The 27,436-nt window shown below is 47.2% G+C and overlaps 2 protein-coding genes across 2 annotated transcripts in view; both read left to right on the top strand.

The window, feature by feature from the left end:
• The window catches only part of LOC144111039 (alpha-amylase-like), a 644,630-nt gene that overhangs the window by 155,714 nt on the left and 461,480 nt on the right, over positions 1-27,436 (top strand). The gene's annotated exons all lie outside the window — the stretch shown is intronic.
• On the top strand, positions 9,450-27,154 carry LOC144110858 (uncharacterized). Its single transcript, XM_077643932.1, has 3 exons — positions 9,450-9,506; positions 10,069-10,266; positions 26,165-27,154. Exons 1-3 carry the CDS (start codon positions 9,450-9,452, stop codon positions 27,152-27,154), a joined length of 1,245 nt encoding a protein of 414 aa, XP_077500058.1.

Consider the following 27,436-nt stretch of genomic DNA (forward strand, 5'->3'; position numbering starts at 1 on the left):
AGATTATCATAATAGCAATAGGCGCCCACGAAAAACCCCTAACAAAGCACTACATGGGGACCTGACGGGTAAGGTACATTGTTTGCAGGAAGGGAAGCTTAGAGGAAAGCAATATGAAGAACACCTAAGGAAATTTGACCATAACCGGTAGGCAGCTAAGGTGTTTAAATGCTTGTGCCTAAAGAACGTTCACTAATCATCACCATCCTTACAATGGCCACAGGAGGGTAAAACCCTCTCCCATGCCTCTCCAAATGACCCTCTCCTTTTCCAGCTGTGGCCACCGTATCCCCGCGTATTATCCTAATCTCATCCGCCCATCTAACTTTCTGCCACCCCCTGCTATGCTGGCCTTCTCTTGGAATCCACTTCGTTACACTTAAGAACCAGGGGTTATGATAACTGTGCAATTCATCCGTGCCCAAGCCCATTCCTCTTGATTTCGACTAAATTTTCATTTGCCCGAGTTTGTTCCCTTACCCACTCTGCCCGCTACGGGTGCCTTGATGTTACACCTATCATTTTTCTTTCTGTAGTCCGCTGCGCTGTCTTTGAGTAGCTTTAAGATACAGCTGTTGTACAGTTTCCTCTTGAGGGATATCGGAAAACTCCCATTCATAATCTCATAGAACCTGCCCTGTGCGCTCCACCCTATTCATATTCTTCTAGTTGACTCGCATTATCCGGATCAGCGGTCATTACCTGCCCTAAGTAAACGTATTCTCTTTTCAGCGACTTTTCAGCCCGGCATTTCTAGCGGCCGTATATTGCTTCTTTAGATGGGTTGTTAATTTTTTCTTATTGGTTTTATCTTTTTAATTTGTTGTTGTTTTTCATTTTCTGACTGCTTTTGTTTCTCTTGTATGACTCTGCTGTTGCTAGATTGTTTGACACTGCTTTTGCTAAGAGATGGTCCCATCCTTTTCGTTTCTAAATTCCTTTTATCAGAATCTGTTAGTTTATTGGCAGGGGTTAAAGTTTTCTTGTCTGTTATCCTCGTTCATCCTGATGTTGCTGCTTTTTATTCCACGTGCTGGGTTAGGAGCGATAATGCGATGAGTCTCATGCTTGAGCTGAATGTTTAAATATGCCACTTGTCCGGGTAATGAACAGTTGTTAATGTGCGCATGTGGTGTCCCTTTCTTGTTAGTGCCCTTGTTGCGCCACCGTTCATTTCATCATGCACCAGCTCGCCCCTCCGGCCGTTATTATGAAGTAGCCTCTTTGCCTGTTGACGCATACATCTGGTTTTTGCCTACGTCCGGTTTGCTCTTGTCTGCTTTTAGGCTAACTCGGTTTTTTAGAGCATACTCGATTCTCTTCATTTGAAACCTCCTTATGTTGGCTATTCTGCGCTCATTTATTAACTTTAGAGTCCTGCCAGTTTTATTCTCTCTGTTAGGTTAGATGCTTTAATGCTATGGGGTTTCTTAATAAGAGCTTTCGTTTTCTGAGATTGCTTGCTGCCATCCTGTCGAACCATTCTGCCGCCTAGTTCTACTGCGCACTCTATAATATTAGGTGTAAGATTATTGTTCATTGTATGCGACATTAAGATAGGCTTCCTGAGATAAAGCCGAATAACTGTTTTGCTGCGATGTCTTGAATTCCTGTACATTTCCTGTTGCCACTACCTCGGTATTGGACTTCTGCTTCAATAGTTTATTTCGTTCCCTCTAAAAGTCTGACCTAATCCGAAGTCCTTACCAATCTGCGGTTGCTAGAACGCCCTTTTCCGAGGACTTCCACATACTGCACGATAGCAGGGCGAGCGCATAGTATGAAGCCTATTTCATTTCTAGTCTCAGCACTGGGGCTCTTTCACGTCCACTTCCTGTTTTGTCGTTTGCGGCGGAAGGCATTCATAATCCGTAAATTATTTCTCTCTGCGAACTCTACTGATTATTCACCACTGCTGTTCCTAGAGCCTATGCCATATTCACCTACCGCCTGGTTAGCGGCCTGCGTCCTGCCTACCTTAGCATTAAAGTCTACCATCAGTACAGTGATTCTTATTTTACTTTGCTCATTACAGATTTTACGTTTTCATAGAAGCTTTCAACGATCCGGTCATAATGGCTGGACGTAGGTGCGTTGCCTGCACAACCTTCAGCTTGCTCCTCTTTTTAAGCCTAATTACGAAAGCGGCCACCTTGTCGTTAATACAATAGAACTCCTCTATGCTGCTCGTGTAATGGTGGTTTGTTTGCTGACGGTGAGAACGACGGAAGCATCGGTGAAGCAGTCGTAGTCTGCAATCGATCAGGCAGAGCAGGGTCTCTTTCGGAACCATGGCAATCCGCCTGGGCTAATGTCCATCTTCTTCTTCTCAGTCGTGCCGAGGAGAAAAGGAGCCATCCAGGCAACTCACGGTGCCGACAGTACAATCGGTTCGTAGCACGGCTTGAGGCTTTGACATGCACAGTCTCGCGGCCAAGGCGGCTGAGATCATCAGACGACGTGAGGGGCTCAATAATGTAGTTAACTAGGGATGTGCTCCAAGACGCAGTGGGAGCCATAATATTCAGAAACAAGTTTCCTTTAGAGCCCAGGAGTACTGGAAGGTATCCACAGCCAGACGAGCGAAGCAGATGGGAAGGCCGGGACAAGCTGGTCTTCGTCATGGCGGTGTTTGCCGCGACCCTAATTAAAGGAACACTGAGGAGAAATTTAAGTTGGCTTGTATCGATAGAATAACAGCTCATGATCACAGAAACGCCACTCTTATTGAAAACAAAGCTCTTGTAATGTAGAAAATAGCAAGAACCAAAATACAGGTGTCGCCGCCACAGGCCAATCTAGCAAGTACAAGCGTGATGACGTCCTAGGACAAGAGGCGCCACCTTGGAGGAATTTTCATTACTTCATGGAAGCCACAAATCTCTGAGGCTGGCAAAAGAAGGTTGCGCACCGCACAGCTAGCCGTCAGAAATCACGGAGTCTGCGTTTACGTCACGTATCACGTCACTCCGTTCTGAGACGTCATAAGAGTTGCCGTGGCGTGATAAGAGTTCCCTGAGTTTGAATCAGAGCGGCGGGAAAAGCTTTTTCATTTTCGAGTCCATTTTCCCGCCGCTCCGATTTAAACTCGAGAACTCTTATGACGACACAAAGAACTCTTATGACGACACAGAACGGAGTGACGTGAAACGTGACGTAAACGGAGACTCCGTGATTTCTGCGGCTAGCGGCGCGGTCTAGCAGCTGCCGAAATGAAAGCTACCGCCGCCGCACGTTGAAGGCATCTATCGGGGGTCGCCACCGTCGCTTCGTTTACGTTTGCACCGGCGTCTTGCCAGCGTTACGATGGATCCCGTTCCCGAACCCGACGACGTAGTTCCCGCAAAAACTCTGGCCTGCATTTCAGCGACCTCAGCCCCACAGAGCGTGCGATGCTTTTGAGGGAGCATGGTTAGGTTAGACGCCGGCGGGTGGTTTCCTCCTTCCTCAGAGAGCAGACGTTGCACACTAAATATCATAACCCCAGTGCGGGGAGTCGCGAGGGGTGCGTTGCGCCCATCGGAGGCTGGCCGGGGCTTTGGGGCCAACGGATTGTGATTCCTTGAACGGAGCGGTTGCACGGCGCAGCAGGCAGCGTCGAGGTCTCCCACAGTTGCATGGGCCAAGTTATTTATTTATTTTTTGCTCGAAAAAACAAATGGGTGCTCGAGGGCGGTCGCGTTTAAAGTCGGCAGCTTGAAACCAAAGCCGGCGCACGACGCTTCAACGGCTTCCGCTTGATCCAATGGGTCCACTGGATCTGGTTCTCTCGCCAACTTGCATGTACCTTCAGATTTGTACTGTGAATAGATTAAAATAGACGAGCTCGAAAAGAACAGCTCCGCCGAACTGCCGCAGCTATTGAATATAACGCGCAGCTCGCCGCGGAGCCAAATCAGTCTGGCCGGGCCGGCGGCGGCTGGCGCACTCGGCGCGAAATAGATGCATGCTCCAAACTCCCCGCCAATGCGGTCAGAGTGCGCCGAAGCTGCCGAACGCGTCGGCGGTCAAGCGCAGTTGGAGTATAGAGGGTCTCGCTTTGACCGAAGTAACTTCGCCGTGGAGAGCACGCGCGCGCGCGCCTCGCCGCAGCATAAACGCTGCCTTAACAGAGCCTGCGCTTTTATTTTATTTATTTATTTATTTATTTATTTCAGTATACTGCAAGCCAGAGTTGGCCCAAGCAGGAGGGGCATACAACTAAAAAAATTTCTAAAAGAGCACCAGCTACAAAACCGCGAGTCAGTAAACAGGACACAAAACCAGAGTCATCAAACAAGATACTGGGAGCCATACAATAAGTTCTTGAACTCCTTCTCAAAATTCCTAGACTTACATAGACCCGAAGGAAGGCCATTCCACTCCGCGACAGTGTTCGGAAAAAAACTGTTCTTAAACCCACTAGTTCGCGCGAAAATTGGTGCTAATGACTGCTCATGTACATGACGTGTTCTCCTAGTGCTCGCCAGCTTCACACAATCAGGAAGATCTGCCTTCAGATTTCCAGACATGTAATTATGAAGCAGTACTATACGGGTAACTTTTCTTCTTATTGCCAAGAACTGTAAATTACTCTTTCAAATTAATGCAGTTGGAGAGTCTATCCTTCTATATTTCCCATAAATAAAACGAACTGCTTTTCGCTGAACACGCTCCAGTTGAGCAATGTCTTTCTTGTTATGCGGGTCCCACACTGCTGCCGCATATTCAAGTCGGGACCTAACACAAGCCTTGTATGCAGTGATTCTGGTGCTCACGGGAGAGTTTCTGAGTTTTCTTTTAATAAACCATAATTTCTTAACTGCTTATGAGCAGATCTCCGCGATATGAGTGGACCAAGTAAGTTTGTTCGTGAGGGTTACTCCGAGGTGCTTATAGCTTTCTACTTCTAAAATGGGATGATTGTGAAGTATATAACTGTGAAATCTGGGCACTTTTTTCCTTGTGATTCATAATAGTACGGTTTTGTTTGGGTTAATATCCATGCGCCAGCGCTCACACCAGTCCGCAATTGCTAATACAGTTTTTTGAAGTGACAAGTGGTCAGAATCACCTACTACCTCTTTAAAAACTATACAATCATCGGCAAACAGCCTCACCTCTACATCCTTTTCAACAATATCCACTAGGTCATTTACATAGATTAAAAATAACAGGGGTCCCAAGACACTGCCTTGAGGAACCCCTGAAGTCACATGCAGCATGTCAGAACAAGAGTCCTGGATTGCTACAAATTGCTGCCTATCTGTAAGATAGGCATGCACCCACTGAATTATAAAAGAGGGAAGTCCAATCGATTCAAGTTTAAACAATAATTTTCCGTGAGGCATTTTGTCAAATGCTTTACTAAAGTCAAAAAATAAGACGTCTGTTTGTCCGGAAGCATCCAGCACTCTTGAAAATTCATGCACTACAGATAAAAGTTGGGTAACAGTAGACATACCTCTCCTAAAACCATGTTGGTAAGCTGTTAAAATATTACGGTCCTCTAAAAATTTTACAATATAACAAAAAATAGCATGCTCTAACAACTTACAGCAATTATTCGTCAAAGAAACAGGGCGATAATTGGTAACTAGTTGGCAGTCACCTTTCTTAAGAATAGGGACAACTCGAGCCTTACGCCAATCAGACGGTATAACACCTGTTGTCAAAGACAAGTTAAACATATCAGTTAAGTATTGAGATATTTGTTCCGCGTAGCGTTTAAGAAATGAATTCGGAACACCATCGGGTCCGGAAGATTTTTTTGTGTTAAGTTTAAGTAACATTGCTAAAACTCCTTCGCGACTAATTATCAGTTCGTTACTACAAACAGAAGAATAATCATTACTACAAACACACTGAGGTTTAAAATCATCTAGCTTCGTGAAAACACTCTGGAAGTAATTGTTAAAATGCGTTGCAATCTCATTAGCGTCTGTTCTAGTCACCTCGTCAATTTTTATCTTCGTAATTTCGTGCCTGGAAGGATTCAAATGGCGCCAGAACTTTGATGGGTCCGACCTCATGAACTCTTCAAGCCTGTTTTTGAAAAAGCTATTTCTGGCTTCTCTTACTTTGTCTGCCATCTTGCTTTTTAATGACCCAAACAGTGGAGTTCCTGTCCTGTGCTGTTTCCTAAGTCTTTTAAGTTTCCGTTTAACATGAATTATCTCTCTATTAATCCAAGGATTTTCACTGCGTTTAACGACTTTCTTGAGCGGAACAAATTTGTCAATACAAAACTTAACTGCATTGCAGAATTGTGTCCAACAACCCTCAACATCACTGGTAACAGAGCTAAGGTGACATTCCAAATAATCAAGAATCGCGACATCATCAGCTCTGCTAAAATCTCTGAAGCTGATCACTTTAACGGTTTTATCGGTCTTATCACCATGTGATTTTCCCGCAAAAGCATATTAATTTGTGGTCGGAGATGCCACGCTCCACGTGAACAGTGCCATTACTGAACGACTCGCTCACAAACAACAGGTCCAAGATCGCTGATCCCCGTGTACAATCATTCACAATCTGTTCAAGATTGAGCGAGAACATCATATCTAAAATGAAATCATTAGACGAAGAGAGGCCATAGTTCAAGTCATTCCAGTTAACAGACGGCAAATTAAAGTCACCGGTAATAATTATATTCTTACCACGAAATTTCAGCAAATAATCGTATAGCCTGCTCAAAAACAAATCATCCGAGTCCGGCGCACGATAAACTGCACAAAGAACAAACGTGTTCCCCCAAATAGAAACCTTCAAACACAAACTTTCATGGTCTTCTAACTGGTCGATTTCAAAGACATCGATACTGTTTTTTAGAATGATCGCTACTCCCCCACCAAGGGAAGCCCTATCTCTTCTTTGCATTTTATATCCTGGTGGTATAATCTCATCATCTCTAATCATATCGTGCAACCAGGTTTCAGTTAGCACGCAGATGTGCGGATCATACTGCAATAACATGTGTTCAAGTTCGTTCACCTTATTAACTATACTTCTAGCATTCAGAGAAATCATACGGAGCTGGTGTGACTTTCGTTGCTAGCTTTGGGAAAGCGCACTGCACAAATCAGGAACCAAACGGCGAGAGCCTGTCTTTTCATCCCACGTGTAAACTTTGCCATCAATTCGAAGCTTAGCGTGTTTCAGTGACACCTTTTTCCCGGCTGCCTTATCTGCTCTAGCACTTTCCCACAGCTGCTTGCGTATGCGCTGCGTGTCAGCGGTGTAATCATTCTGCAAACTTATTCCAGTTCCTTTCAGCTTCCTGGCATTTCGCAAAACTTCTTGTTTCTCTGCATAGTTGTGAAAACTTAAAATAACCGGCCTTACCAACGAACCCTTTCCTAGTCTTTGAATTTTTGCAATAGAACAGGTCACTCCCAATCTATGCTTGATAACATCGTTGACTATTTCATTACGCAATTCAAGTTCAGATTCATTTTCGAGCTCTGAAATCCCAAAAACCACAAGGTTAGATTTCCGATCACGGTCTTCAAATTTGGGAAATATTTCATGCTGGTTCCTCAGGATATCCTTAACATTAGCTGTGAAAGCGTTTAGTTGCTCCGTCCCCGCCCCATTTGATTTCAACTCATTGATGCTTACTTCAAGGTTAATCAGACGCCTACCAAAACCAGACACGATTTCTTCAGTGAGTTTAAGGCATGCTTTGATGTCTGCAATGTCAGCCCTAATGGCCTGTTGTCCATCAATAATTCTGAGATAAGTTTCCTCCAGTGGGGGACCAGGGTTAACCTCGATATCCCCGCACAACACCAGCATACAGGAGCAGAAACAGTTGTAGGCAATATTCAAACACATGCGTGGGCACGGGAGGACTACAAGAAATCTATCGTCGCTACGAAAGGAAGAGCATTAACTAACCTGCGCCACAAAGAAAAGACGCATGGTGAACGTCCGCCGCCGTGCGTCCTCTCCGCGCCCACTGACGATGTTAGCTGTCGTTGCAGTCTTTATAGGCGTCGATCCTGATGACGTCTGCCATCCTGATGACGTGTTCCAGCTTTGATTATGAACTGTCACTGTGTCGTCGATGATAAGGGAATGATTCCCAGCTTGCGTCCCGCTGAAGCCTGACCAGGGTGAGGTAGGTGTGATGTGAAGCCACGCTGATGCATTGCCCGAAAGCAGCAAAGCCTGCGCCACAAAGAAAAGACGCATGGTGAACGTCCGCCGCCGTGCGTCCTCTCCGCGCCCACCAACCGCTAACCAACGTATTCAGCGGCGGCATCCATGAGAGCCACTGGAACCCCCCGCCCACTCACTAAATAAAAGAAAAGAAGTCCGGTGCCGAGGTTCGGAATCGAACCAGGGCCTTCGCCGTTTGAGGCGGAAACGCTACCGCTCCGGTACGACGGCTCAAGTTACAGCCGTGATAAAAGGCGCATCTAGTGAATGCACTATTCTGATGCAGAAATCTCCGCGCTTTCGCTAGGTATATCCTGGCCTAACTGAGCTAGGCCATCAGCAATTTTTCTGAACTGCCTTGTACTTTGTCTCCCGTTCCTAATAAACAATTTCCGTTAAGTAGTTTGAAGTTGACTGGCCCAGCCGGGAATGTTTCGCCGGGTAAGCGTGCAAATACACAAGTGCTTCCTTGTACGATCACCGACCATGGTGCCATCATAGCTTTTCATCGACCGTGGCGATCATCTGACAAGCCTTAACAGGCTCCTTCAAAGGCTAACTAGCACTTGAAGCGGCACTTGGAGTTCCTCTGCTGTTCGGCACTTGTAAATCGAAGCGCGTCAAAAACAAAATCACGGGGCGCTCAAAGCTCATAGACGCGAAGCGCCATAACAAATCGAAACTCTCCTGGCCGCCTGTGGCGCCGCCAAGCATCCGTTTTCTTTGCTTCCAACATCCAGGTTGTCTTTTGCCTGCCTTGCTTGTGTGATAAAAGTGCACTATTGGTTTTAAAACAAAACTTACTTCAATATTGATCTGCGCAACCTACCTTTGTCGGCCTCAGAGATTCGCGAAACAAGTAGGATGGAAAATTCCTCCAAGGTGGCGTCTCTTGTCCTATGGCGTCACCACGCTTGTACATGCGAGATTGGCCTATGGTGGCGATACCTGTATTTTGGTTCTTGCTATCTTCTACCTTACAAGAGCTTTGTTTTCAGTAAGAGCGGCGTTTTTGTGATCAGGAGCTGGTATTCTAACGATACAAGCCAACTTCAATTTCTCCTCAGTGTCCCTTTAGGTGTCTGTCGTGAGCGACCTTGCGATGTGGGATCAATGTTCGGCGTGCTGGGCAGCTTGAGAGACAGTTGTACACTCAGATGCGGCAGGGCGGCAGGGAAGAATTGTGTCGATGAGGGCGGATAGATGCCCGGATGGGCGCCGGCCGTAAAGCAGAAAAAAACGGAGAGAACCCGTTGGTGGATTGTGTAACAGTGTTATAGGCGTACGTTATATAGCGGAGAACAATGTCCCAGTTCGTGTGGTTGGCATCGACGTACTACATGGCCAGCATGTCACCAAGGGTGTGATTAAACCGTTCTATTAGGGCATTTGTTACAAGGATATCAGTCAAGAAGACGCGTCCTTTGTCACAGAGAAGTTTACGAGGAGCACCGCGGTGAATATTGAAACGCTGCGGAATGAACGTCACACGAGCTGTAGTAGCCGGGAGCGCGGTGGTCTCAGCATACCTTGTCAGGTGAGCAATGGCAACAATGACCCAGACGTTGCCAGCAGTATGCGGCAGAGGGCCGTATAAATTGATTCCAACTCGGTCAGAGGGGTGGGGCGTTCAGGGTAGTTGATGCAACTCGCCAGCGACACGATGAGGCTAGCTGTTGCTTACGGCGTTGGCAGGCAGGGTACGACCGGACGTACTTGTAAAGACTTGAAAGGTAAAGACCAGACCGCACGTGAGCTATTCGAAGCCTTCCATATAAAGAAAAAGGGCAGTGATTTTATTAGCGATATGTCAATTCTGTTGTATAGATTGGAGCGTGCACTTTTTTCTCTTAGAAGATAGTTCGGGATGTTGTGATTGCACGCGTGGGGTTGTGAGATTCGAGTAACTGTTGTCGGGTGCAGCTGCCCGGTACCCAGGAGGGCATCTATGGGAGGCGCAGCCAGGTGCGAGGCGGCGGAATCGCTGCGGTGTCTGCATGTGGCTGCTGGGACACGCGCATAGCCAGCCGTGTACTGATGGGCTTGGACGCGACAGGCGCACGCACGATCGCCGGCGATGACACTGGCTCAGAACAGGGCAAGAAGGAGGACGCCGATGAGGTAGTCACAATCGGAGGTGCCCGCAGCACCGCAAAAGCAACCATGGAAACATTCGCTGGCCCGGTCAACCTAGGCATCTTTCTAGGCGGCGGCTGATGAATCTGCAGCGTGTTCGAAACCTGAACATGCTGTAGGCGAGAAGGTGTGGGTGTGGGTGTTGTTTTCAGTCGGACGTGCGTTTGGCGGCTGCCGAGCCAGTGGTGTCCGGCGTCTTTGAAGATTCTAACACCGCTGTGGAGCAAGAAGAACCCACATCAGTGACCTGGTTTGGCTTGAGGACAGGCGCTGGCACCGGTTCAGGATTGTTTGCAGGCAAAATAGAGCAAATAACAATCGCCATGATTGGTACGGCAGTCACCGGGTTGCCCTTCCTAACCTGCGTCGTGGGACATTTATTGCGTTGCGAGCCTTTGAAGGGGCTGAGGGTGTGGCTGGCAGGCTGTGGCTTTACCGAGAGAGCGGTAGAAACAACTGGCAGCGTTGCGACAGCGCTGGCCAAGGTCCCGAGCGTTCTCCCAGCGCGGGCTGGGACACTTCGTCCTTTTCGGCATCACGCGCACTGCCAGCCGCGCGGGTCGCTACACCAGGATTCTAGTGTCCAGGCCATATTATACTGAACAGGTAGTGGCAAAATGCGTACAACAACCAATCTACGATCTCTTCTTGGGAAACATTACGGATGCAAGGATTGTCGAGGACCCCCATCCCGACTGGAGGATGCTCGACTTCGAAGAACACCCAAAGGAGGAAAGGCCCACGGCAGCTCATGCGGGTGATGGGGCAGTCAGTTTCTCGTCGGCAGTGGAGACAAGAGCTCAATTTACAGCCCGAGCACCGCAGCGTCCGCTCTCTACTCTCGTTACGATGTGTCTGTGCGTAACACCGGGCGAAATTGCAATTAGGCAAAGAGAAGACCCGAGCTTGAAAGCCTGCTTCGAAAGATTTGGGGAAAAGGAGAAAAAAAGAGGAGTCGTACGTAATTCGAATATCAATTGCTAAATGGTGTTCTGCACAGGGAATGCATATTTAGCTCAGGAAGGCAGGTCAAACAGCTGGTGCTACCGAAATATATGAGAGTTCAGTTCAGTTCAGTTTATTTCCTTAAAACCTCTGTTCAGGGGTATTACATAGGGTGGGGGGGGGGGGGGGGCTACGGATATAACATGAGGTTTTAATCTAACATAAGCTGCGTAATCTCTTGGTGGAATCTTGATGGACAGGTAATGGCTGCGACTTGGTGGAGAAGGCCGTTCCAGTCAGATGCTGCTCAGGTAAAAGACGAGGCCGAGAATGCACTGGCACGGGTGCATGGACGGACAACTTGAAGCGGGTGACCAGTGCGCTGAGATATGTGCATGCGGCGCACGATGTAGGGTGCTTCGTGCAATGAACTTTTGAAGAATTTGTGAAAACAGTAAGCATTTTTACGCTTAGGACATGACGCCATTATGGCCGGACTCCAGAATGTTCAAAAAACGGTGTCTAGAATCACCGAGGAGTGCTTCTGGCCAGCTGTTCAGAGTGACGTTAAACGCTTCGTTCGTTCGTGTGACGTGTGCCAGCGCACAGTTCCAATGGGAAGAGCTGGTCTCGTACCTCTGCGCAAGATGCTAGCCATCGACCTACTGTTTCAAAGAGTGGCTATTGACATTGTTGGGCTAATTTACTCAGTATCCGCCAGGGGCAACAGATATGTGCTCACCCAGGTTGACGTGGCCACGTGTTATCCTGACGCTCTTCCATTGAAGACTATTGACAGTACCGAAGTGGAAGAGGGACATGCGGAGATGTTCTCGCGTTATGGGTTCCCGAGGTAAATTTTGAGTGACCGGGGCTCAAACTTCACGTCGGAGGTAATGAAGGAGGTTAACCGCCTTTTGTCAGTAAGGCCGTTACTAACAACACCATACCATCCCATTCGTAATGGACTTGTGGAGCCGTTCAACGCCACCCTCAAAAATATGATCAGGAAAATGTGCCACGAAAGACCTGCTGATTGCGATAGATACCTCCCAGATCTTTTGTTCCCTTACCGCGAAGTACCGCAAATGAATCTTTGTTTCTCGCCCTTCGAGATGTTTTATGGGAGAACCGTTAGAGGTCCACTTACAGTACTCAAGGTGCTGTGGGCTAATAAAGAGATTACGTCAGATCTCAAGACAACATACACATATGTTCTTGATTTGTGGGAAAAGTTGAAGGAAACATTCAGGCTTGCACATCAAGTCCTGGAAAGGGCGCGCGAACGCTCTAAGGGCTATTATTAGAGGAAAGCCACTCACAGAAATCTGAATCCTGGCGACAGGGTTCTCATCCCACGGATCATAAGTTACTGATGCAGTAGAAGGGCCCTCACCTTGTGACGCAGAATGAAAATTACATAGGTTATGAATTAATGATAGATAACACCAAAAAGGTTTTCCACGCAAATATGTTGAAAAAATACAGAGTTCCCTCACTGTACACCCCCAAGGTAGCATGCTCGGTAGTGGTCAATATCAATAATAGGCAGGGCATTGGGAGCCCTACTTTCAAAAGAAGAGAATCCAACTAAACAGCTTTATCTATCTGTGGTATGTATCGTTGTTGTTTTTGTTGTTGTGTGCTTACATAGCGGAGTGTTTTGTGGACATAAGTTTATTAAGGGCACCGTACGGACAACGGCATTGGTGTGTTCCGTATACGCAGTTCCGTATGCAGTTTGGTGTACTGTGTCCGTATATGCAGTTTGGTGTGCTGTGTCAGTAGTGTGCTTTTGGTGTGTGATTGACATCTGTGATGTGTTGCGTGCTGGGTCCAGAATCGCCACAGAAGATAGTCGCTTGTCTGGAAGGCTTGAAGATGAGGATGATGGGAGCAGTTTTTTTTATGGAAAAACTCTTGAGAGAGGTGGCCCTTGTCACATATAATAGGGAGTTTGAAATAGAAGTATGAACGAAAGAGGTTTGAAGAAGACGACGTGGATGGCGATAAGATGCATGTGTATTAACCGAAGAATAGAGAAGATGGAGTATTTGGCGAGGTGGGAGGAGATTATTGGTGGAGAAGAGAAGATGAAGGCGATGACGACAAGGATGACGTGTACCAACGCCAAGGTTATAAAAGCGCGAGAGAGAGCGTGGCATGGGGGGAAGACCAGAGAAGCGGTGGTTCCGGTGGGTCAGAAACACCTCGGCTGGAACAGAGCAACGCCGACTACTGCTCCGGTGATCTCGTGCTCTACCGTGCCACATCGTGGACTTCGTGCGGTTCCTGAGCCCGTTTCGGGGAGTCAACGACTGACACAACCACCTGCTACGGCCAGGGGTGCCTCTAGCGCTGTTGCCACCCATCCGGGTGGTGCCCACAACACCATCACCAGCATTACCTCCACGGGCACTTAGACCGGGAGCTCGTACGACGCAGCCAACGACGCCAGCCTGAGCACTTGGAACGCCACCTCGACGCCGGCTACTGGGCCCATGCAACGCTGCATCAGCACCGATCTGTGAGCGCGAACGCCGAACGCTAGTAGTAGACGCTGGTAGTAGTGTTCCCTGGCCGTGTGTATTGGCAGTCTTTGTATTTTGTGTTAGTTTTCTTAGTTTTATGCGCTTGTGTTTGTGTGACGTAGGTGTATTAAATCTGTATCTGTGTGCGTACATCTGTCGCCTAGCCCATTATTTTGGCCCGAGTGTTCTCTGGGGAACCGGGACACTTGGGCGAAAGCTTTAACCACAAATTGCGTATTTTGTATTGCACCTGCATGTGTGGTGGCTAAAGAGAAACAGTACGGCAGTAGTACACATATTCTTACCGACTGGTCTGCAGTGGAACACAATGAAGTTCTGGTTCCTATCCTGCATAAGCGGTTCATGACCAACGTATTCCTGTATGCATCGGATGTCATATCAAGAATTCAAACCCGCTGTTCGACAAATTAGTGAATGTTTGGTTAATTCATCGCACCGAAGACGAAAAATAAAGTTGTTACCATTCGGACAGATTTGCACTGCGTACGACGTAAAGCCAGACATTTATCAATGAGAATTGAGGCGCAGAAGATGTCCTCGTGCTTTGTCTCGTTCTTTTTTCCTGCCGGAAATAGTAAAACCGCATGTAGTCAAAGCAACACTTACTCCCAAATCCACATTCATTTCCGAAGGTATCTTAAGATAATATAATTGAAGTACTTACAAATAAGATATTGCAGGCCAGGATAGTGTACCGCGTCGGAGATGTGACTTTTCGCTTGCGCAGACTACGAACGGTGCCAGCTCGAGCAACACCAAAGACCCGTCCTGTCAAGGATGCGTCTTTGTAATGCATCGCGCTGTGATAAATGGCAGGGAGACGAGGGTGGCGTTGGGAGGGGGGGGGGGGGGGGGGGGCATAGTAGGGCATTGTAGTCATTATTTTTTACACAGCTTTTGTGGTCGCGAGAAAAAGTTTCCAGCTGAAAGGTAGAGACAGGAAGATGGGGGGGAGGGGGGATGCATGAACGGTGAAGTGCGCTGCTGTGCATTGGTGAAACAGCTAGGTGGAATGGAGTAAAATCACAAAAAAAATGCGCCTCGCCGGCTAGCGGGTTAGCGCACACCTGGAAAAGGCAAGGCCGGGAGAAGATTTGGTTAGATACGAGGCTTGAAAGAGAGAGGGGACGGGCGCTCAAACACGTGAAAGGGGTTCGGAATTATTGGAGATTGAGTCATGGGCAGTTCAGAAGGCAATATCTATAAAAAACAAGGGCATGGGAAACGCGGAAGCGTCAGAGTATTGTCGCAAGGCCACAGGAAAAGCAGCATGTTCGACGATCGAAAACTTTGAAGCGAAAAACGTGGAGCTTCGAGATGCATTTCGCCAAAACGCCTGCAGACATCCGCGTATTTTCCGGGGCCGTGTGTAAGCTCAAGATGGCTTAAAATGTTACCCTAAAACAAAATCAGAAACATAAAACAATAAATAAAATATTGTGCGAAAAAATTCGCACTTTATCATAGGATTATATACGGGACATGTGGCAAACAAACTAGGTGAATATGCGTCGAACACAATTTGTCAGTACATTTATTCTCTGGTCGTCGAATAATCCTCAAACTTTTTGTTTGTGTGGAAAATCCAGCAAAAAACAAAACCAAACAGGAGCGTGTTGAATTGGGATTCGCAACCATTTCCGATCCTTTTCAACAATAATGGCAATGTTCGAAAGCTAAACAAAATAATTTTCGAGCAAATAAGCAAAGGCATGCGTAACAGCTACAGCCCTCAATGCAAATTACGCAACTGAACAATAAAATGCACAAAAACAACAATTTGCAACATTACGATTAGCAAATCGGAAAACACAGGAAAAAGCGCGATCACAGGGAATGGCTTTGGCTGGTGCTGTGAGGAGATTGCGCAAGAAGTCGTAGACTTCGTCGTAGCAGGCGACCAAATCGAGAAATCCATGTTAGTGCCAAGGAGCGGGGTTCCCGGGGCAACTATCGCAGAAAAGTGTCGAATAAAACGCCGAAAATCGGAACAGAGGCCAAGGAAGCTGCGCAGGTCATTAGTGGAAGTAGGTTTGGGAAAAGCAGTCACAGCACGAAGTTTGGCGGTGTCGGGACGGACACCCTCCTTTGACACAACGTGGCCTAATAGGTTAATTTGCGAGCAGCAAAACGACACTTTTCCAAGTTTAGCTGCAGGCCGGCGTCCGTAAGGCAAGTCAAGGCGTGCTTGAGCCAGGCCAGGTGAGTCTGCAAGTCGGGCGAAAAGACGACGACGTCGTCCAGATAGCACAGGCACGACTTCTACTTCAGGCCGCGCAAAATAACGTCCAGCATGCGCTCAAAAGTAGCCGGAGCAATACAGAGACCGAAATGCCTGACGTTAAATTCATACAGGCTGCCAGGGTTCACGAATGCGGTTTTGGGGCGATCTTCGGCTGCCATGGTCACCTGCCGAAGCGAAAATCTTGAGCGAAAATTGAGAAAAGAGAAGAGTTCCGCTCCTTGAAGGAAGTTCATTCAGAGCGTCACCGATACGTGGAAGAGGGCGAACGTCTCTCCGTGTTATCTTATTCAGGCGGCGGTAATCAACGCAGAAATTAATAGAGCCATCTTTCTCCTTCCCGAGTATCACAGGTGAGGCCCATGTACTGTGAGAGGCAATAATCACGCTGCTCTGAAGCATGGATTAAACCTGTTTCTGAATAACATGACGTTCATTAGCGGAGACACGGTATGGGCGCTGACACAGAAGGGCATGGCCACCGGTGCCAATTTGATACGCGGCAGTCGACGTGTGCGGCTCAAAGCGGATTAATGGGAATCGAGGGAGGAACTTGTGTTGAAGTGTAGAAAAAGTTGCGTCATTAGAGCGAAGGAAAACGTCTGTAGTCGAGGTGTCGAAAACGGGAACCGGTGGGTTGAGGGCGTTTACAGCGAGGGAAGGTTGATTATCGTTCTCGTCGCGATGGAGAATGACATAAGGGAGCTTCACAGTTCCGATACATTCAGCGCGACGCACAGCGGAAGGATACGCAAAGGTATTGATCACAAACAATGCGGTAAGGTAAGCTGACAGGGTGAGTACGGCGTAAGGTATGGGAATGTACTTGCGCCACAGAAAGAGGAGCGAGGATGTAAAAAGTACGTTTCAGTCGCGAAGTCGCAAGTGATGGGCACAGGAACTGCAGAGAACGCAGGTAGGCCAACGTCTTCGGCAACGACGGCTTTGCGAGGAGCAGCAGAAGGGGCAGTGGCTGACGAGGAATCGCTGAGCGCAAAGAACTTCAGGTCAGCACAAGCCCAATCGATGACGGCGTTATGGTGCGACAGGAAGTCCCAACACAAGAATATATCATAAGAACAGGCTGGAAAAAGGACAAATTCAATTACGCACCAAACACCCTGAATAACGACTCGGACAGAGCACGTCACTAACGGCTCAAAAGGCTGCGCGCTTGCCGTGTGCAGCGAGCATCCAGAAAGTGGTGGTGTTACTCTTCGCAAGGAACGAGAAAAGGTTGCGGTGATCGCAGGAACTGCACCACCGGTATCTATGAGCGCCAGAACAGAAACACCTTCTACAAAAACTTCCATAAGATAGTCGGGAGAACAATGAGACGAAATGAACAGCGGGCAAACAAGGAGACTAACAAGAAAGAGACGCCACATGCGCACACACCACCTGTTTATTGTGCGGAAAGGTGGCGTATTTAAACATTCAGCTCAAGCATGTGACATCGCATTATCGCTCCTAACCCAGCACGTGGAAAAAGAACAGCAACATAAGGAAAACGAACAAGAAAATTTAACCCCTGCTGAAAAAAGTAAAAAAATTCTGATAAAAGGAATTAAAAAACTAACAGGAGGGGGCCATCTCTTAGCAACAGCAGTGTCACACAATCGTAGCAATAGCAAAGTCATACATGAGAAGCAAAACCTTGTCCTTGTTTGCGCCGCCGTTCATTTCATCATGCACCAACTCGCCCCTGCAGGCCGCTATTCTGAATAATGAGACCTTTGAGACAGTTCGCTGGCAGCACAGTTCTTTCCTCAGGAACTACGGCATCTAGTTTTCCCCTTGCAGAAGGGTAGGGCGCCGGCGCGTAGGAGAGAGGGAGCGGCGACGCGGTAAAGGTGATTGCTGGTTTTAAAAAGCGGAGTGGTCAGGTGAAAAAGGAAGACTTTGGGGCGGCTTGGCTGGCCCTGAGCATTAAGCTTGAGGAGACCAGCAGCCGGCAACTCGGGGATGCAGCGGGGATACTGGTACAGGACGACGACAAAGCCGGGCCACATCACAAGGCAATGCGCAAGAATAACACATGATAGCGGTCGGAAAAAGGGCCTTGCCGTTTGAGGGAACTCAGGCACAGGTTCTTGAGGCATAGCGCAGCTCGAGCAGTAGTTGGGCGACCTCGGCCGTTCAGTGGCTTCAGCGTAAGTCATTGGGGCAGCGCAGGGGCGGGCTGAGATGCTGATGCAGCCAGCTGGACCGATAGAGGGGCTTCAGCCGCACGTTCGGTGATGACATGGCAAAGGTGAGGCGCCATGCATGGAGACGGCCCAGAGTGGAGTAGCAGAAGAGTGCTGCCGAGTAAGTTTCTCACGCATTAAGCCTTTGAGCTGCTGCGATAGCGCCGAATGGCCAGATGCAGCGGACACGTTGACAAGTGACTAAACAGGCGCGACGGGCTGGCGAGTGGGAAGCCTCTGATTGAGCAGCTCGTCGTAGCTCTGGCAGAGACTGACAACTTCTGAGACGGTGCGCAGATCTCGGAAGAGCAGCATTCGCAATTCGTCCTCCTCGATATCCTTCGAATGTGCTTTATGTTGTGAGCCTCGGACATCTGGACATGGACATCTGAGCATAAGTTGACTACATATTCAATGTAGCTCGTAAAAGACTCGCCCAAATGCTCCAAACGTTCGGGCAAGCGTTGCTCGGCACTCAGCTATCGGACAGCAGGACGACCAAACACTCCGGAGAGGTTCTTCGTAAAGGTGGCCCATAGGGAGAGGTCCCCTTCGTTGTTGCGATTCCACAGGTTCACAGCCCCTGTCAAACAGGAGGTGACATAATTCAATTTAGCAATGTCGCCCCACTTCTTGTACGTGCTCACCCGCTCGTGGGATATACGGTAGTCTTCTGCATCGTGATCGTGAGTCCCGCTGAAGAGGGTGGGGTCCCGCTAGTGGAGCGAACCGGAACACAGGACTGCCGGGCAAACCTTTCGACCTTTCGACTTGATGGTGGGTGTCTGTCGGCATATCGGGGTCGGTAGGGTGCGGCTGCGGAGTTCCATGGCGTACGGGGACTGCAAACCAAACCTCGAAGAAATGTAATAGTGGTTTATCTGATGACGCTGAGGATGGCGGACGCAGCGGGGAAGCAGTGGTGGTCCCCCGTCGGTCAGGCTTAGTATGGTCTCGCTCGGAACGATAGCAATGCAGCTGGGCTAATGCCCATTTTTTTATTCACACCTGCTGTATCCTATTCTCGTCTGTCCGCTAATCCATGATAGTAAACTACGTACCCACCAGCACTGTATACGCCTTGTCTGTCCGTATAACCTCACAAGACCCATGACATTCAATTTATTGCCCGCTAGTCCTCGAACAGCACTCTAGGCTAGCCTAAATGGCTAAGGATCTAGCGTTAAACCTTTCTAGGTTCAGTTTGCAATGGCGATCTGTCCGAAGCCAGAGATTCTTAGCTCCCTCCGCTGGTAACAGGTCTCACCGCCGCTTTGGTCAGTTGCTCCGCAGCTGCTGGGACTGGGCGCCCAGGGTTAATTGGTTAGTTCATAGAAGGCTATAGCGAACTACCACACCAGGGTGATCAAACCTTGCTCTGGTGATGGAGTGCTTTGTCTCTTCAGGTCACCAAGATCAGGCCTGGTTAAGCATTTCCATCTACACATGAAGTTTTTTTTCATATCCGGTGGAGAATTGCGCCTCACCGGTATTCGACTCCCGGCGCTGTAGAGCGCGAGGCAGATGCTCTACCTTTACTCCATCGCTGCATCACGGCGGGAGAAAAAGCTAGGGTACTAACCAATAAGCATGCAGGAAACCAGGACAAAGAAAGAGTGCTTGAAAAGGAAAGGTAATAACAAAGAGTGCAAGAACGGGAATAATTAAATGAAAAAAAAAAGATCTTTTCTAGACATGTTCAGAAAATGGAAAAGAAAAACCAGGAAGGAATCAATCTATGATAACCAAATGGCAGCGCTCTTTAAACTTTGAAGAGGAATCTGGGTGTCTCAGAACTTTTAGATACAAAAGGTAATTTGACCAAATAGATAGCGCATGTACGACGTATAATAAATTCGTAAGAAAAGAACACATTTAAAGAATGTGACGGTATCGATTCATATGTTAATAAAGGCACAGTCACTCTCGTTGAAGAACTAAAGTTTATAAATAACAAAGGTTCTGTGAGCAAATGTACATTGGACGTTAGCAGAAAGCAATTTGAAAGATTCTGCCTCAAAAGCAGTCCACTGAAATAAGTTTATCTACTCAGGATTAAATTAGGTGAAGCGTACAAGTCAACAAGATTTATATAATATTGTTGTGTTTGTTAGATAGATGGACTACTGAAATGTAAAGAAAATAAAAACCTGATCACGGCAGCACTTGCAGCCACGCCGTTACAAAGGTAGCACTCCTAACATCCAGTCATCCATCTGTTCTTGTAAAGTGACTGCAAGTACCACAGATATGTTCTCTTCACAGCCGCACCGATTGTTGGCCGGTTACAGTCCGGTGATCAGGCGCTGGCATGGATGATCCAATGGCTCGAGTAGCTCACTCAGTCCAGTGCTTCGTAAATTATTAAATGTTCTCGCCAACGTGAAAAGCAAAAAAAAAAACATACGATGGAATGTTGTTCCCAGCACTTTCGCTTCTACACTACCTGAAAACAAGCAAAATCCCAGTTTCCTCCTGGGCCTCGTACTCACGTTTGTGCTGTTACAGCAGCAATATCCACACCAGGGAAGGCCTTTAGTGGTCTCTTGAAAACACTTTAACCACGATACGCAAGGCTGCTATGTCAGTTTTGCCTATCATGATTTTTCTGCAGTACCAAATGCTAACCAGCACGCTCACTTAAAGAGAATAAGTGCAGCCGGTTCCGGAGTCCACCCCCGCGAGTAGTCGCGAGCTGACCAATCTGTACTATAGATTAGAAATGTACTGCAATAAGGTGTCTGTCTGGGCTAGTCGGTACATGGTACTAACTGAGGCACAGCGCATGAAGGACGGGACAGAGAAAGAGACACAGCGCTGACTTACGACTGAAAGGCTTTATTGCTCGCACGCAATAAATAGGCGAAAAGGAGCACAATCAACAGAAGAACAGCATCAGTGATGATTGTCAAAAAGCACACAACAACAAAAGCACACAATCCCAACCTACACAAGCGAACTTAACTGTTAAGATAGTCAACTTATTTTTGTGTTAGCGCGACGGAAGGTTTGCTGACGCAGTTTTCAAGTCCCCGGTGTATTAAAAGAGCTTCCACGATTTCCCGCGTGCGTTGGTCCTTATGTTTATACAGTATTCTAGTACGACCGAAAAAAGGAGTGCATTTACAGGAAAGCGATTGTATAGCCAAATTGCTTTTGGGAGGGGGATATAGGGAGCGTTTATGCTCACTTAGGCGATAATTGAGGCAGCGACCTGTTTGGCCAATATAAAATCGCCCACAGGATAGCTCTGTCTTATAGACAACATTTTTACGGCACTGCACATAGGGTGATTCGCGATTTTTTCCGCATTCGGCAGGTGGTGGTCCTTCACGGTTTACGGTTTTACACAACAGATGCAGTTTGTTTGAGGCAGAAAAGATGACACTGACACCGGCTTTTCATGCAATTCTTTTCAGGTTATGTAATACCTTGTGCACATAACGTATCACCACGATGTTTCGGTTTTCTGCTTGAAGCGAACTCGTTGTTTTTGTTCCGAATTCGGCAAGAATTTTCTCCGCTACAGCACGCAGGATGTGGTCTTGAAAGCCGGCCTTTTTCAGCCTCATGATCTGGCTTCTGAAGCTAGAATGCATTTGATGGGAACATGACCTGGAAATGGCATTTTGGAGGGTGGCTGTTGCGACGCATCGTATTACTATTTTTGAATGAGAGGATGAGTATGGTAAAAGCCTCCTTTGTGCTCAGGGTGAGTAGCGCCAGCATACCCCTTCGTCGCACATCATTATCTGTAGGTCCAGAACGCGAATGCCGTCATGATCCGGAACTTCCATCTTAGTTGAAATGGTTTTACATTAGACCTGAACAATGTGAGGATGTCACTGGCTTGATATGCAACACTGTGGCCACTCCTTAATCTAAAAATCACCATAAAGTCATCAACGTAACAGAACACACGTACCACTGAAGATCCAAGTAAGGCTTTTTGCAAATTTTGGTCCAACAAGGAAGCTAGTAGACAGTCACTGAGGAACGGAGCGAGGCCCGAGCCTATACAGACGCCCTCCTTCTGGATAAAGTAGCTGCCGTTGAAAGACACGACCGTCGAGCGCAGATATAGATCTAGTAGATCAAGGAGGCTGGCAGCGTCAATTCTGCAGTGATTTTGGAATTTGGTGGTACCGTACATGTCAATCGCTTGATTCACGGCAATGTGCACGGCATCTTGAGGGAGGGAATAGAACATGTCCTTGATGTCAACAGACAAGACGCTCAGATTTTTCAAAGGCTTCTCCTGGAAAAATTCCGACACAGTTGCTGGGCGGGGCACAAAGAAAGGGTCACTGATAGTCAGTTCAGAAAAACAGTTTTGAAGGTAGGACCCGAGGGCAAGTTGCCAGGTGCCCTTATCGGTTACAATGACCCGGAAAAGACAATCCTTCTTGTGGGTTTTGGCTGAGAAGAAGCATTGAAAGCTCGAGCCGGTGCTTTTGTTTACATTGTTTGCCAGCTTGTCCAAGCCAAGCCTTTCACATCTGAGCAGTACTTCCTTTTTTTGCCTTATTCGGGCGGAATTTCTTCACAAGTTGAAAATTTTCACTTGATTGAATAAAGGGGCTGGGAGGGGAGAAAGAGCAAGACGGAAAGAGGACATGTTTTGTACATCGCATTTCTAAGCAAGCCGGTTTACTAAACGTGCAATAACGATCCTCCTAGGATGGGGTGCTTCAGCAGTGTCAGGCAGCGTAATTAGCGCTGCTTTTGTGGAAGCAAAGACAGGAAGCTTCAGAATGAGGCAGCCTTTTGTGTTGCGAGCGCTCGCTAGGGGAATGGAGAAAGCAACAGGGTACGCAGCTTGGTGCGATGCTTTCATGGCTTTGGTAGACACCTTTTTAAAGCAGTTATGATTTCTCACTTAGCAGTACTTTCAAGCGGTATTTTATGCACAAAAACGATCAGTATGCCATCTGCGGAAAACAGACCAAGCGCTCTGTTCGCGTATGTTTCGTCTAGCAGACGACGTGTTCGCTGCGCCGGACCATTTCTGACAAGAGCTCTATGTTGATCACGCGCCGCCCCTTTATTGCGGTACTTTCAATGTTCCAGCGGTTTTAGATGCTTCGTACAGACGGACAGACCACGGCTTTTTCGCCGCCTGAGGACTACACTGCCACGAACTAGAAAGAAATACAGGTGTCGCCATCACTGGTCAATTTCGAAAGCAATCTCGGTCCGCTGACAAAGATTTTAAGGCGCCGAGCTCTCCGTCTAGGCTGAACCGCCGTTCAATTTAACAGAAAGATGACGGACTCATTCTGGTCGTGACTGTCACAAAGTTGAAAAGAATGGCGGGCAATTTTTAAATGCAACTACTTCACCAATGAATACGTGTTTTGCTGCCAGGCAAACGTCGGTATATTCAGAAAGACCCATAGAATCAATTTTACTCACCCTCTCAGGGGCCAGTTTTTGTTTCAGTTGAAAACAATATTATTCAGCCTCAATATTGTAGTCAGGCCTGAAAAAAGATAGTTTGTTAGCTTTCCGACACAAAATACTACTAGTTAATATTTTGTGTACGTGAAAAATTCGGGGAAAAGTGCCGTAATTGATGCAAATAGCAGGACATGACTTGTGAGCGCCAGAATGACCGTGGAATCAAGTTCAGCTTCGGAGTATCACATTATGCTCGAAATCAGGAAAAAAATTCATGTTATTAATTGTGGAAAACATATCTGCATATAAATGGCGGAGAAGGCGTTGCCCAGCTCCCTTTTCTGTGAAATACAGTTTAATACGACTGCTACACGCCATAAAGATGCACCTTATTTGCGACAAGAAGGTTGGTATGTTCAGTTGAAACAAAAGAATCTATGCGAGATGCCACAAACTTTCTGAAAGTATTGAATTTGCTTTATACACCGTTGTGTACACAGCGCCCTAAAGGGCTAAAAGAGTAATTGGATAAAGCTGTCTGGAGTTTCCTTTACGGCGTCGTCAATTTTGAACACGATAGCGTTACAGGCCCCGTTGCCCGCCGTGGCAAATGGAAGTTAAATCAATCATTGGTCGCTCGGGAAGAGCAACGTGGGGCGGACCACCGCTGGCAGCACCTGCCGTCGCAGGCCAGTGGCTTATCGCTTAACCTCATTACCACTGCCCTAGGACTCTTAGGATCTATGAATGATAAGTAGAGAATGACCTTTGGCACACATGCATATGTTCTCTTAGAAGTGCATTTTCTTCTGTATGGTACTTTAATTAACCAGTGGCAGATATCAGAAAACGGCAAGACACGTTACCCATGCATCCCCGAACGTTAGAATAATGTTCCTTTCTTGTTTTAGTCAAATATTAGTACATAATTTTGAATGTCCTTTGTTTGTAGAGTTTCGAAATGCTACAAAAAAACTGTTGGAATAACTTTGCCTTAACCTCAATTAAACATATAGAACATTGAAGCGAAGCTTTCTTTAAAATAATAAAAAAAAAAACTTCCATTAGCATACAGGTCCGCGAATTGTGACAGTAACGAACTTAAAAGAGTTTCAAGACCCGACAACGATGGGGACACTTGAACTAAACCATGCACCACAAGCAGTATATGGAACGCACTCACTTTCGAACGGATATCGCGGAGACAAGCTTATGTAGTGTAGGCGTGAACCGCCCTTGAAGACCGTGAACCATGACAGCAAACGCATGGAACGAAACCCAGTTTATTCAGTGACGCACACACATATATATGCACACAACTGTAGCCCTCTGGCGGTGTTCACATTGAAAAGGAAACAAGAACTAACTATACAACATATTCCCTCCCTTTGTGTTAAGGTTAGTGAATTAATGGATTAGTACGTATTGCCACATCTCAAAGGATTTACTAATAACAAATGCACATGTACATGTAAACCATTGCAGTTTGACAAAAATGATCACAACACAGTCCGTTCATGCACTCTTCACCTAGAGTTCACACTAGCCTACATGTAGCCATATCGGTCAGGCGGTCGTCTCTTGCGAGGTGGCAGCACACGGCGCGGAGGGTCCGGCGTTGGAAGCAACGCCTCTGTTGTGTCTTGAGGTGGGTCCGGAGTGTAAAGAACTGGTCCGAGCAATCGTGGGGCGTCAGAAGGCGACCCATGCTGGATGCGGACACACTCACCACTCTCGCTGGGGTTCCACGATTGAAGCGCCGCTGGAATCCTCGATAGCATGGCCGCATTCCATATCTTGCCGTCGTCGAGACGGAAAGACGATCGCCCATATTTCTTCGTTACCTTGCGGGGATCCGTGAAAGCGAAGTCTCCCTTTAACGAAGTAGCTGGCTTCTTCACCCGCACATAGTCCCCTACTTTCACAGTAGTCTCTTTCGCAGACCTGCGGCACTCCGTATACTTCTTACTGTACTGCTGTTGCTTCTTCACCCGTTCGCGCAGGCGCCCCAGCTCAGAGTCTGGGCATGGTAGCATCGACAGAATGCGGAGCACTAATCCGTTTGTCTGCCTTGTGCAGCTATGTGGCCTTCTTGGATATTTCATCGTTGGCTGTCCGGACATCAGCGTGCTGAACCTCTCTGCGCATGTCCATCTTTCAACGCATCAAGACATCGATCAAGAAATACGCCCACCAGCATTGGAATCTTGGCATCCGTATCATCATTCTTCGGCAACACGTTCTGATTGCCAGGAACCTGGACTGCAGGGGCATCACTGTGCACTCAAGCTATAAAAGGGACTCACGCTCGTTTTGCAACCACTGGACATGGTAGCATCGACAGAATGCGGAGCACTAATCCGTTTGTCTTCCTTGTGCAGCTATGTGGCCTTCTTGGATATTCCATCGTTGGCTGTCCGGACATCAGCGTGCTGAACCTCTCTGCGCATGTCCATCTTTCAACGCATCAAGACATCGATCAAGAAATACGCCCACCAGCATTGGAATCTTGGCATCCGTATCATCATTCTTCGGCAACACGTTCTGATTGCCAGGAACCTGGACTGCAGGGGGCATCACTGTGCACTCAAGCTATAAAAGGGACTCACCTTCGTTTTGCAACCACTGGGCATGGTAGCATCGACAGAATGCGGAGCACTAATCCGTTTGTCTTCGTTGTGCAGGTGAGCAAAAAGTATGGAAAATGTTTTCGTTCTAATGACCTATTCCTGTTGGTGCTGCCGTACCCTCGGCTTTGTTGCTTGCTACAGGTTTTCCCATTTTGTCTGAGGAAATTATTATTGTTAGCCGGTGACATTGAATCGAACCCAGGCCCTGACATGACCCGAATTTTACAACAGCTTAATGATATTGCAGTTGACAGAAAAGACATGAAAGAGAACAGATTGGTGAACATAGATAACAAATTAGATGCCCTGTCCGGGCTTGAGAACCGAGTAATGTCCTGCCAAGAACAGGTTAGTTGTATGAGTACAACGATTGAAAGGCTTGAAGCAAGACTTGAGCAGCTTGAAAATTATAGCAGGAGGTCAAATTTGATCATATATGGCATCCCAGAATCTGAAGAGGAAACAAATGAAACGCTTGAAGAAACCGTAAACAAAGATATTTTTCATGATATTTTAGGACTCGACCCTATCCCTATTGAGCGGATACATAGGTTAGGTAAACCGGCAATTGACAAAACACGTCCTGTAATCCTAAAACTTTTAGACAGTAGGCATAAAACTGTGATACTCAAGAACGGAAAGAAACTAAAGGGAAAAGATTATTCAATTGGCGAAGACTTTTCAAAGAACGTTCGTGAACTAAGAAAGAAACTGTGGGATAGCGCGAAGCCGAACCGAGATAAAAAAGAAAGGGTTTCCTTGGTGTTTGATAAGTTATATATCAATAATATTCCTTACGTTTGGGACTACGAAAAAAATGATAAAGTGAAGGTTCAAAAAAACGACGGTATCGGCGCAAGTCGGCCCGTGACGCGAAGTTGTACGCAGTTGCGAAACCGCTCACCGATAAAGTGAGTGGTTCATATACCTCAGCTTCTTTCTTCACTAAGACAGATAGCTTGTCTTGCCACAGTAACACGGGCCAATGTAGTATAAAAAGCTTGAGAATAGTTAACATTAACGCACGCAGCGTTGCAAACAAGAAAGACTCGCTTGAACTTAAACTGCTGGAGTTCGACCCACACATATCAGTCCTGACGGAAACTTGGTTACATGACGACTTAGCAGATGACCTGGTATTTCCTCCTCATTATAAAGTCGTTCGCAAGGACAGGACCTCAAGGGGTGGCGGCGTAG

The sequence above is a fragment of the Amblyomma americanum genome, chromosome 11, assembly GCF_052857255.1.
Source record: "Amblyomma americanum isolate KBUSLIRL-KWMA chromosome 11, ASM5285725v1, whole genome shotgun sequence".
Lineage (NCBI taxonomy): Eukaryota > Metazoa > Arthropoda > Arachnida > Ixodida > Ixodidae > Amblyomma > Amblyomma americanum.

Excerpts from the sequence above, each read along its gene's own strand:
- LOC144110858 (XM_077643932.1), top strand. The coding sequence starts at position 9,450 with ATGTCCCAGTTCGTGTGGTTGGCATCGACGTACTACATGGCCAGCATG. Across the intron at positions 9,507-10,068 it reads TGGCCAGCATGTCACCAAGG|CTGCCCGGTACCCAGGAGGG; the intron begins GTGTGATTAAAC and ends TGTCGGGTGCAG. Across the intron at positions 10,267-26,164 it reads AGAAGGAGGACGCCGATGAG|GAACCTGGACTGCAGGGGGC; the intron begins GTAGTCACAATC and ends TCTGATTGCCAG.